Genomic DNA, 13,070 nt, shown 5'->3' on the forward strand with positions numbered 1-13,070 from the left:
AACTGCTTTCACCTTCTTTACAGTCTTTGAAAAAAATGAAAAACGGAACAGAAGCAAAGTAAAATACAGTATATATACATATATATATATACACTACCGTCATCTACATCAAAACAGAGTTCAAATTAAATTAAACTCTGTACGATTTAATTAATAACAAACTACAATAGTGCGGTTGACACTTCATGCACTTTACACACATGAAAACACAGTGTGGTCGACTGCTCGCACCGCAATTCAAGGACATTAAAACACTCACATAACTTCTGAAGAGTTCTTATACATGCATATTTTAACCAGATATGTGCATATTTACCAACTACTTTCCACAACAGACTCACAGCGTCGTCCACCCTGCTCAATGAAACCAGAAACAAAGACCAGGATGCACTTGGTGGTGTAAAATTAATTTTACTCAACGCTGCCATCTGGTGACCAAAGTTAGTCACAGCATTGGAAACTCTGGCAGCACATTTTCAATCTACTACACATTTGTTTAAACATCAATGAACATATGTATTAATATTTAAACGATTCTGAGAGCTAATTTAAGCCTTAAAAAACTATATTTCAATAAATTTACCATTAATTAATTATAAATTTAACATGAGGATCAAACCAGTGCAGCAGCTTCTCACAACATTTAAATTGTTTCATGAATTGATTCTTGAATTTCATCCAATAATGTCGTTGAAATAAAGTGGAAACATCTCCATTAATGAATGAATAATTACCACTTTTAAGCCTAAAAACATAAATAAATGAATTAAAGCTGCAAGCAGCGTTGGTCGGGACCTCGCTTCTGGCCTGTCGGGATCACATCATTTCGCTTTTTAAAACTGAGGGATATTTCTTACAAGTGTGGTGTGCTTTTATTTTGAAAGTTTGATTGACATGTGTACTGTCAGGTGTGTAGAGACAATAAGTAACTGCAGCTGGACACAGAAAAATACTCATATATTTGAATGGAGAGTGTGAACGAACCCACACCTTTTTGAACATTTACTGCTTCCACATAGTTCTAGTTACAAACTTCATTTGAACTTGAAATGAGTCACGAGACGTTGACCTACAAATCTTGAATTTACATGTGTTTTCTATCTTTTATTGTTTTTGAGATATTAGAGTGTGAGTTTTAAAGTCTTTTCTTGCTCCTCCTGTGATTTTATAATGAGTGTGTATTGCGGAATGTTTCAGAGCACTGAGGGAGTGACATCACCAGGAGCAGTTGGAGAGGAGGATTTTAGAGTACACTTTTTGTGAAATATCCTCATAAATCCCATTACTTTGGCCAAATCTTACATTAAAAATCATATTTTAGTAGGAAATTTTGTGGTGAATCCATTGATACAAGTTTGAAAGTGGTCAGACTTATAGTTTAGACATCAGCAGCCTCTGTTTGACACAAAGTTCATACCTCCCATTGTTTTACATTGTAAGGTGTGATGTGGCACTGCAACTTTCAGGGCTTATAAAATCCAAACCGTTCGAGGTAATTGCAAAGTTTTTAACAACTTTTTTTCAGCACAGTGTCATAAGTCATCTATTAAAGTTTGAAGCCAATACCATTAACACCCTCGGAGGAGATAGCGTTTGTTTGGGGTCCAAAATTGGGGCAAAGTCTTATTTTGAAAGGCTGATTACGGACTTCCTATTGGATTTAGGTCAGGGGTGTCAGCATGAGATTTGTAGGTCTTTATGAGATGAATAATTGAGTTTGGTTTGATCTCTCTACGACATTCCTACGGACCGTGGTGGCCATTTTGTTACATAGGTGGCGCTAGAGAGCACATTTTGGCACTTAAGGGGTTAATTTGTACATTCTTACCCAGACCTGATGTGCGTGCCAAATTTGGTGAGTTTTTGAGCATGTTTAGGGGGTCAAATTAAGGGTTTAAGTGGCGTAATAATAAAGAAAGAAACAAACAAACAAACAAGCAAACAAACACACGAAAAACAATATGGTCCTCGTCCTTAGGGCTCGGTCCCTAATTAGTTTTGTGTGGTGTCGGAACCGCCTGCTCTACTCTCCTTCGACCTGTCCCGTCTGAGCTCTCTCCTGTCCTGAACAGGATTAGACTCGGCTCTAATCTCTCTCAGGTCGATTATACTTCCTGGGTGCAGACAGCCAGAGAACGGGGTCAGATCAGCGGCGTGATCCTCCTCCTCCTCCTCCTGCTCAGCCTCATGTTCTCTCCTGAGCTCCTCAGTCAGAACATGTTACTGCAGCAGAACGGCTGGGTGTGCTGGAGGTGCTGCAGGTGTTGGTATGAACGTCCGAGATTTTAAAGGTTGTGTTTGCAGCAGCAGATTGAAGAAAATTATCTGTCTTGTTTAATTATTCTTTTAAGGTGGAATTTTGGAAGGATTTTTTGGACTCAGCAGCAGAAACAGTTTGGATGTTTGTCCTGTATGTGACGGTCTCCTCACGCTCAACGTGTTTTCCTGTTTTGTCCATGCAGGATGATGGTGACAAAGGACAAGAAGCCAGATGAGAAGGAGGGTAAAGAGGCGGTAGAGGTCATCCCACCCAGACCGGACACTCCCAAAATGTTCAAGGCAGCGCTGAAGGTGACTGAGCAGGCGGGAATAGAGGGAACCTTCTCCAAGCTGAAGAAGACCTACAAACCATCTGATGACGGTGCAGAGGTACGACACCATCGGCCTTCAGCTTCACTTCTGTAAACTTATGATTCCGGCTGATAGTTTTTACGCTACTTCACTGATAGACAGCTGGTAACACACAGAGAGACGTAGTGATGCTTTAGGAAAAGACAAAGAAGAAGAAGACTGCTAAAAAGTAAACTTGCTAACATACTTGTAATATGCAAACAATGAGGAATATTTATTATTTAATTATCGCAAGTTAATGTCTACAGTTTTCTAATTTAATGCAGTAAAGATGTTTTCAGACCTGTTTACTCTTGAACGGAACTCTGGTTGGTTTTCCTCCTTGGTTGATTCATTTGGGCAGATCTGAACTCAACAACCGCACAGAGACCCTTTAGAGGAAGTGGTCTCGGTTTATTTGTGGTGGGAACATGATCCGACCTCCATCTGACCGACTACGAGGCTGCAAGTTTGAGCTAAACGGCTGCTGTAGCCAGGAGGTCTGACCTGGACTAACAACCAAACACGTCCTCTTGATATTTGGGCAAATAGGAGCTTCTTCAGGACCTTCTTCTTGTGTTAATGTTCTCGCTCCCGCCTCAGACACATCTGACCAATGAGAGGAGAGTTTATCAACTGATCCACTGATTCAGACCAGCAATGAACCGCAGTTGATTTGATTTATTTAAAGTGCTGCTAAATAAGATCTGAGCAAAACTGCTGCTGAACTCAAAAACATGTTGAGCGTAATTTGTGACATCACAACTAGGTCGTAGCCAATCATGGTCCAGTATGCAACTTGAAGCCTCCAGTGAACAAACACTGAGAATGAACTTTACAGTGAAGGAGGAAACATCTGGTGTCCAGCAGGAAAACTTTAGAAATGTAAAATATATTTACAGGATATATTTTTGGATGTTTACATGAAACAGAAGGAGGAGATGATGGTTTCAGGATTTTTAACTTAATACTTAACTGAACTTTTTTGTCAAAAAAACCATATCAGACACAAATTACAGAGCTCCTGAAGTCCCAGAAGATAATATTTTTTTTATCTTGTGAACTTACAAATGTTAATGAGTTTTATTGAGGTTTTACTACTTCTGGAACGGTTTCACTTCAGCTCTCTATTGACCTAATTTTTTTATTTGTTGCACTTCTTGTTTTGTCTCTTAACGTCTATCTGTGTCTTCTATTGCTGCTTTAGTAAACACACGTCAGAAGTCTCGGTCCCAGTTGGTTCACACAGCCACAAAGTGAGGACCACACATCCACATATTTGAGGAGGTCACGTGACCTGATCAGATCTGTGGTGATGAGTTGACATAAAAAAAAATACCCCAAAGAGCAACAAGCTCCAATCCCAGAAACACCGAAAATATTGATATTTTATTATTTCTTCCTCCCTCGCAGGGTCCCCCTTCCATCTCCCCGCTCCCTCCTCCCTCTCCGATGCACCGCCGCTCTCCGATCCCGCACACCGTGGTCCATGACGACAACGACACAGTGGCAGAGACCGCCGACAGCTCGGTCGTCATCAGAATGACGCCGCGAGTGGAAGGGGAGGAGTTTCTCACCGTGGAGGTCGCACCCGGGGAGGAAGACGGAGAAGAGAAGAAGGGAGACACAGCGGGGAAATGATTTGACAGGAAGCTGCCGTCCTCACAGGACAGATTTTTACTCTTCTTCAACCTGCCTCATCTTCTTCTACAGTGAACGAGTCCCAGAATGCCTTTCAACGACCTCCAGAGAAGGGACAAGGGTTTTGTGCAGGTGGAGAGACAACAACCCCAGTGCATTCTGGTTCTCTGTCCTGCTCCTGTGGGTGTACAGACTCCTCCCTCTGTTTCTTCTTCTCTTCTTCCTCCTTCACCACGCTGTGAAACATCCTCCTCCTCCTTTTTTTTTTTTTTTGCAGTGGCAGCTTCTCGTCTGCCTCACTTGCATCTTTTTCTCACATCATAGTTCCTCCCGCTGAAGACACGAGGAAAAGACGTGAGGAAAGGAAACAAAGAGTGATGAGACGTCCTTTTCCTCTGAACCATCACCTGATGACGACGACGACGGCGGTGCAGCTGGATCAGCTGTCAGTCCACTTTTAAAAGCTTTTACCTTTAAAATAATATAAAGGATGAAGAGTTATCACTGCCAGCGCTATTAGTTTTTATTTATGTCGTCTCATAAGACAAAACTGAAAATGAAATACCGTATTAGCCTGAATATACAACAATGTTTTATTCTGGAAATCACATTTGAGAAAGGCAAGATGAGATCTGGATCCGTATTTATCAAACTTCCCAGAATCACTACAAGGAATCGTCCTAAAAGTTAACGCAGGACAAAAAATACTTAAGATTGAAGAGGAGAGGATGAGACATTACTGTTAGTAGATATATATATACGTCATTTAGCCTTCATAGACTGTAAACAAAGCTACTCACATGGGTTGAAAAATAAATGCAGCCTATTAAGTCAATTAAAATAGTAGGTGGGCCATTCAACCACGTCGTTTTACAATCCCTATAATATTGCAGCATATATTGCACATGTTGCATCTGTCAATAAGCTTATTCTCATCAAACATTCATAAAACATCTCTCCTCTCATGGAACATCTCCAGGTGAGGACGGGACAGACCGGTTACCAGTGATTTCCTAGTTTGAGGAGCTTTGATAAATACGGTTTTGAATCATCCGTCAAACAGTTGAGCAAGAATTACTGCTGTGAGAGAGGATGAGGAGCTCGGACAGACACGACGATCAGTGATACACCTAATGTTGTGATTTATCTTCTGCTGTAACAGAAGGATGAAGACTCTCCTCTGCTTGGATTAATAATATCTCAGCTGGACGAGTGTCAAAGTGTGTTGTTTGATGGAAAACAAGGAGGTCTTTATATATTCAGGCCAATTCGGTAAAAAATCTCTGCATGTAACCCCTTAAGTGTTTGACAGATATATTATATACATATTCAGACTGTACAGATCAGTCAAACCACAGTTTATAAGTTTACTTCACTGCAGACGCTGACTGAACATGAGACATCTCTACTGGCAGCAGTCTGTGTTTTTTTACATATGAATCATTTGCATTTATGAATATTTGGTTGTAAATTCATCATTTTATAAACCAAGTTATTATTATAATATCTTATAATGTGCAGAAATAGTTTTAGTTTTGTTCGCCCTGAAAATAGCTTTTAAGGGAAAAAGGAAATGATGTAATTATGGCTCCAATCGAAATATAGTTTCAGTGACATGTGACTGAATGTAAATAACGACGATAGATCATTAAAATGTGTCTCTTGCTGAAAGACAACAGACTCTTTGTCTTGTGTCTGATGTTGTTTTAAGTCAAGTTAGTCAAACACATTTGGTGAATAAAGCGAGATGTATTAGAGAAGAGTTGTACGATGTATTTTCATGTATTTCCTGTTCTGATGTCGGATGTTAAACATGGTCAAAGTTCCAGTTTGTTTGCTTTTTTTACTTTCGAGACGAGATGACAGCTCGTCACATGTTCAGAAGTTGACATTTGGAGTAAAGAAGGAGAAAAAGAAGTGAAATCCTGCTACTATAGTTTGTTTACGTAGCCTCCGGAGCCGGAGGAAGCTTCCTGAAGCTGACCAATCAGAGCAGAGCGGGCTCATCAGGAGGCGGGGCCTTAAAGAGACAGGAGCTAAAACGGCCTGTTTCAGACAGAGGCTGAACTGAGGGGCTGCATAAAGGACCAGTAGAAGATCAATAAGGAGTTTAACTGGAAATCATGCAAAGATATTCCAGTAGAGCCCCAGAATATAAATATAGAGCTGAAAATTTGCAGAATATGTGTCCTTTAATCAGACCTACAAGAAATATATCCAGTAAATTGAACTATTGTGAAGCAGAAAACAAATGAGAACTACACATTTGTAGTAATATGACCTGAGCTGGTTCTGATATTTGTTCGCAGTGTCATAAAAGACTTCAGTGTAGAAGCACAAAGAAAATCATCCTTCATCATCGGAGGAACAAGCAGAAATGAAATAAGGCAAATGAGAAGTATCCTTTATGTCTTCCTCGCTTCTTCTTCCTGTAGTTATTCTTTCCTTTAATGATCAGATTCACATGAAAATTTGTGAGCTCTAAAATTTAGGGTTGTGAAGATTTTGGGAATCTAAAAATCTCAAAAGTCAGAGGAAGTTGGGAAATCCCTGAGTAAAGGTGCAGTACCGTCTTTGACCACACAGATTGACTGACATTTACCAGCTGTTACAACCCAGAGGGGCGCTGTTCCACTCGTTTGAGGAAACTCAATGAAAAAGGGGCAAGAAATGGCTGCTACAAGTAAATAAAAGGTGTCTGTTGTGTGACAATAACAATCCTTGGCTATATGTTTATGTAACTTAATTTCCCAGAGTTCCTAGCTTCTGTTCTGCAGCGTTGATGCTCCTCAGCACAGCCACTGACTCACTGAGCTGAAACACTGATTATATTTAAGACACAACATGTTTAAAAGTGATGATGTACAGTAGAAGTCTTCATGTTTTGTATATTTTTACTGATACTAAACATATCTGTCAGATGATTAAATGAACTTACAGCTCTGTAGTGCTTGCTGATCGATCTGATGATGATCATGATGTGTGAAGAACATTGTATTTTTCTGCCACATCTGGCTGTGATTGGTCGTTATCTATTTCCTGTTTCCGCTGTCAATAACTGTCTAACTCAAGCTGAGCTCTAATGCTTTTTAATGATTTTACTCCACTAGTTTCCAGGTCATTTGGGCTCATCGCTGTGAGTGGTTCGGTTTGTTCAGGTTGGAGTAAAAGCTGTCAATCGAACTGTGTGGACTAAACAACGGCACCAGTTAGAGCGTTTTCCCTCCCAGTGTAGTTCATCCTGGTTGAATGTGACTCTGGTTCGATTCGTTGGTGCAGATCTGAACTCTCGAACCAAAACAACCTTTACAGGAAGTGATTTCAGTTCATCCTGGGTGGGAACGTGACCTGACCTCCATCTGACCGACTACAAGGCTGCATGTTTGAGCTAAACGACTCCAATGGCCAGGAGCAGTTGCTAGCAGCTAGCAGGAGAATGATGGAGGTCTGACCTGGACTAACAACCAAGCACGTTGTCTACTTGATATTTGGGTAGATTGGAGCTTCTTCAGGACCTTCCTCCTGTGTTTACATTCTCGCTCCCGCGCCAGACACATCTGACCAATGAGATGAGAGAACGTTCTCACCTGGCTTTAATGATGCGTTTTGGTCGGCTTGTGAAAAGAAACTGAAGCTAGTTTACCAACCAGACCAGAACAAACACACTAGAGATTTGAAAACGACCTTAAAAAGGAAGAAGTGATCGGTATAAGTGATCTATAAAATAACACAAGATCATTTGGTAACCATGGTGACGTGTATGCTCATCAGCACGAGTGTGAGGATTGTCCCTGATCAATGAATCAGAGAAGAGCAGATAAGCTAAATTTATTTTGGCAGTTCCTCATTAAAAAGTAAGTGAAAAGTATCAGTTACACACACACACACACACACACACACACACACACATACACACACACACACACACACACACACACACACAAAACAGTCAAGGAATTTATCTTCTAATAGATATAATCATCATTTGGTAACCATGGTGACACGTAGTCATGTGAGCATGAAATGAGCAGCAGCAAATGTTATCTAGCTTGTTTAAAAGGCCTTTGTGCCGGTTATCTTAGATGAGTAGTTAAAAATAAAGGTAACAATTTATTTTAAAAGTCTCTTAATTTTATACTAATTTCCTGGAAATAATTTGCAGGTATTTAATGGTTAATTTTTAAGGCATTTTAAAGAGACGGTGGTGCAATTTAGTAAAAATTGTAAGAAAAAACAGAAAAAACTGTTAAGTTGGTTTAGTTTGTAACTCCCACTCATTACGTTACACTGTAACACAGTTCTTAGTTTCCGTGCCGGGACTCTTGTCTGCTTCCCCAAACTGGGAACGTGCCGACTTAAATCTACTGCAGGTAAAACATAAGTACCTCATACAACCTCACTTCAAAAAATCTGAACTAACCCTTTAACCAACAGAAAATACTTTCAGTGTGTAATTTTGTGTGTAAAACTACATATTAGCATATTAGGCTTTTTAAATATAATTTCCTAAAAGTAGCTGCTGTGTAACTGTTAATTTCTTTGAAAGGGTTTTGGGAAACGTGCTCATTATCGAGTTTTTAAGAAACAACCTAAAATACTAAGATGTAGTTTGACACACAAAACTACACACTGAAAACTGATTATTTTCTGTCAGTTAAAGAGTTAAAAGTCTAATGTAATCAGACAAACTAACAACTACGTATGAAACCATATATGACGAATCAGCACTTAGCAACTAAACCAACTTTACACTTTTCTCTGTTTTTCTTATAATTTGTACCAAATCGCAACCTTTAAAATATCCTGAAAATTAACCGTTAAATATCTGCAACTGACTCCAGGAAATCAGTATAAACTTAAAGTGTTACCAAGATTTAAACAAATACTAGCAAATATTAGATAGATATTAACAAAAAGAACATACCTGTTAAAGCTCAATTGAAATTACTTTTCCAATTAGCATTGGTTAGCTGCTGCGCTAACTGTGTTATTTTGGTAAATTTGCACAAAATATGTGACAGAAATATAATATTGTGATTAGAAACATGTATGTTCTCATTTTAGCCACGTGGCCTCGTTCACCTCCAGTCACTTTTACTTGTTTATACTGACTGCTGCTAGAGGGCGCCGCCGAGCTTTCTGATGAGGAAATATAGAGCTGTTGGGAGAAATGTAGTGCCGACCATATATAGAAATACTAAGTGTGTGTGTTTGTGTGTGTGTGTGGCAGGAAAAGCTTCAGGAAGCAGAGGAAACTCATTGTGTCGGCCAGAGCTGAAGAGGAAAGACTGAAAACAAGAAAAGGCGGGAAAAGAGAAACAATGCAGAGCTGAAAGCTGCTGCTGGACACAGGAAGCATCGTCACACTGCGCTCTGAGAGAGTAGAAGAAGAAACGTGACACCGAATAACTGCTGGAATTTCACTCTGAATGCCGATATAATGAAGATTTGATGTATTTCTACTATAGTTTATAAATAACATGATTTGTAATGGAACTGGTCTCATGTATTCTACCTGTTTTAATGAAATAATATTTTTAAGAACATGAACTGCAGCTTTTCTCTCACCTCTAAATAATTAGTTGTGTTAAATTTGACATAAAAGACACAAGATAAGTTTTGCATTTTCTTTATTTGCAGTCATGACAATCATTCTTTTCTTGCTCTCATGTGGAAGCAAGTTTACAGTATTTAGAGTTACAGTATTTTGAGGGACTGTTATCCCAGAAAAACGTTCCCACAACCAAACACTGTAGCTGTTGTCTGAAGGTCACAACACTGACGAGTGAAACACTTTTATTATAACGAATCTGTGAATCAACTCTTGTTACTCTGAAGTCGTTAAACTGCTTCACTGTTTGAGCTGAACTGAATCAAACGGAGGTTTTGATGTGTTTCATGTGATTAGTGTTTCAGCTCCACTTTCATCTGTTTGAACCGGAGGTGATGCTGCCTTCAGGGTGCCCTCGTAAACTCCAACTTCCTTCCCTGCAAAGCAGTACACGGATCCCTTTGAAGCTTTTAGGAAGAAATCTGTAATCAGAGTTCAGATTTTTTTTTGTTGTAAAATATTTTTTTTAAGTATTCATTAGTTGTTTTGTTGTTTTTTCTCTTGTTCCAGCTGTGAGCCTTTGTTGAGAAAGCACCATCCACTAAAACCACTCAAATCTATACAATCTGCATGCTGCTCAACTACACGTCAGCCATTTAACAGCATAAAATGCTAATCCTAGTTTAGCATTAAGACTGGAAGCAACGGAAACATCTAACCTGACTCTGCCCAAACTTTTAAAAGACACACCCAGCAGCAACTAAAGCTCACTAACACGTCGAATCTGGAACTATTTCTTCATGAACAACAGTTGGTACAGTGACAGTTTGCAGATTGCTGAAGTCTTTTCATCACAGTTTACTCAAGTACTGTAGTTAAATACAGTTTTGAGGTATTTTTACTTTACTTGAGTATTTCCATGTGATGCTACTTTCTACATGTCAGAGGGAAATATTGTACTTTCTACTCCACTACATTTATTTAACAGCTTTAGTTACTTTTCAGATGAAGATTTGACACAATGGATAATATAACAAGCTTTTAAAATACAACACATTGTTAAAGATGAAACCAGTGGTTTCCAACCTTTTTGTCTTTTGACGTCTTACAAAAAGCAGTGTGTAGTCGGGGTCACATTTCACATGTCTATGAGTTGTTAACAGCTCCACCAAATAGTGATTTTTCCCTCTAAACTTCTCACATGCTTTCATTTCAATAAATGTTCAAATGATCCAATATTTCAGCAAAAATCAAAGATTAGAGAAAAAGTCCAAAAACTGAAAACAGATTTGTGTATCAGAGCTTTGTTTTTTCTTCTTTCCTCTCCCATTAATCATCTCACCACCCCTCAGATTTATCTGCTGACCCTTTGGAGGGGCCCCGACCCCTAGGTTGGGAACCAGTGGACTAAACTAGCTAACTGTATATAAAGTAGTGTAAACTAGCTCCACCTCCAGCAGCTACAACAGTAACATGCTGCTCTAACACTGATGCTTCACTATTAATAATCTAATGATGTCATATATAATAATATATCAGTCAGAGGGACCAAACCACTACTTTTACTGCAATACTTTAACTACATCAAGCTCATAATACTTATGTACTTTTACTGCAATACTTTAACTACATCAAGCTCATAATACTTATGTACTTTTACTGCAATACTTTAACTACATCAAGCTCATAATACTTATGTACTTTTACTGCAATACTTTAACTACATCAAGCTCATAATACTTATGTACTTTTACTGCAATACTTTAACTACATCAAGCTCATAATACTTATGTACTTTTACTGCAATACTTTAACTACATCAAGCTCATAATACTTATGTACTTTTACTGCAATACTTTAACTACATCAAGCTCATAATACTTATGTACTTTTACTGCAATACTTTAACTACATCAAGCTCATAATACTTATGTACTTTTACTGTAGTAGGATTTTACATTGCTGTATTAGTACTTTTACTTAAGTAAAGGATCTGAGTACTTCTTCTATGACTGGTTATGAGGATGTTATGGGTTATGAGAATTCTTGTTATCATTCAAGAGTTTCTATTTATGCATAAAAGAAATAATAAGTCATTATTGATGTCATATCAGTGAAAAAAGTCTCCAGTTTTCCCTTGTTTTGAATCCTGGAACATTACTTTCATGTGGTCCTAATGATCCATCCCACAAATGCGTCCCGCCCTCATCCCAATAAATTCACTACGTGTTTTCCTCGCCCATGCGCGCCCGTTCTCACATGTCCGACAGCCCGTGAAGGCAGCACAGACAGCGGCGCAGAGCAAGCAGAGCAGCGGGGCGACAGACGGAGCCTCCACCGCTGGAAAACTGGACATTACCCGCCGCTACAGGCACGTTTAACTTTTAATTCACCTTTTCACAAGTGAACTGTTTACCCGAGTGACACTGGGAGGAATTTACCGCGAGGAAACGGCGGAAAGAGGGAGAGGAAGAGGAGGGAGAGGAGTCGCTGCTGTGGACCAGAGGTAAGGAAAAGTTTGGTGTCTTGGAACTTTTTATTCCTTCCGTCTTTGGCTGCTCAGATTCTGGCTGCGGTGGTTTGTGGGGACGCTGGACTGACGGTCCCTGTCGTGTTGTTTAGCTGTTTGTCCTTCAAATGAACCAGCTGTTAAAAGTGTCACACAGTGCAGATCTGATTCACCTCACTGTGGTTCAATGTGTGCGTTTCTCTTTTCATGCGGACGTCCAGCAGTTTCCACCGATTCAAAGCTCTTTTCTCTCCGCGGCGGGTTTAACAAAAGAGACACGAGCTCACCTGGTCAACACACACTCACACACACTCACACACACATAGAGACACACATACACACACTCACTGAAATACACACTCACACACACACATAGAGACACACATACACACACTCACTGAAATACACACTCACACACTGAAATACATACACACACTGAAATACACACTCACACACACTCACACACACATAGAGACACACATACACACACTCACTGAAATACACACTCACACACTGAAATACACACACACACACACACACACACACACTCTGAAATACACACATAGACACACATACACATTGAAATACATACACACACTGAAATACACACACACACACACACACACACTCTGAAATACACACATAGACACACATACACATTGAAATACACACACACACTGAAATACACACACACACACACACGGAAATACACACATAGACACACTGAAATACACACACACATAGAGACACACGAACACT

At 39.4% G+C, this 13,070-nt stretch overlaps 3 protein-coding genes across 4 annotated transcripts in view; 2 read left to right on the forward strand and 1 right to left on the reverse strand.

The window, feature by feature from the left end:
* The window catches only part of cngb1a (cyclic nucleotide gated channel subunit beta 1a), a 36,900-nt gene extending 30,973 nt beyond the window's left edge, over nt 1-5,927 (forward strand). Inside the window, exons 37-39 of one of the 2 annotated variants that reach the window (XM_044358261.1) lie at nt 2,463-2,649; nt 3,818-3,866; nt 4,024-4,134. In XM_044358261.1, the coding sequence (XP_044214196.1) occupies nt 2,463-2,649; nt 3,818-3,820 (190 nt within the window). In that variant the 3' untranslated portion in view covers nt 3,821-3,866; nt 4,024-4,134. Of the gene's footprint in view, nt 1-2,462; nt 2,650-3,817; nt 3,867-4,023 lie in introns of both variants that reach the window. The other variant, XM_044358255.1, reaches the window with a different exon arrangement.
* LOC122986896 (NLR family CARD domain-containing protein 3-like) overlaps nt 1-13,070 on the reverse strand; it is a 1,497,050-nt gene that overhangs the window by 710,535 nt on the left and 773,445 nt on the right. The window lies entirely within an intron of this gene.
* The window catches only part of kifc3 (kinesin family member C3), a 58,250-nt gene continuing 57,233 nt past the window's right edge, over nt 12,054-13,070 (forward strand). Inside the window, exon 1 of the mRNA XM_044358470.1 lies at nt 12,054-12,308. The gene's annotated coding sequence lies outside the window, so the exon portion shown is untranslated. The remainder of the gene's footprint in view (nt 12,309-13,070) is intronic.

This window comes from Thunnus albacares, chromosome 1, assembly GCF_914725855.1.
Source record: "Thunnus albacares chromosome 1, fThuAlb1.1, whole genome shotgun sequence".
Taxonomy (NCBI): Eukaryota; Metazoa; Chordata; class Actinopteri; order Scombriformes; family Scombridae; genus Thunnus; species Thunnus albacares.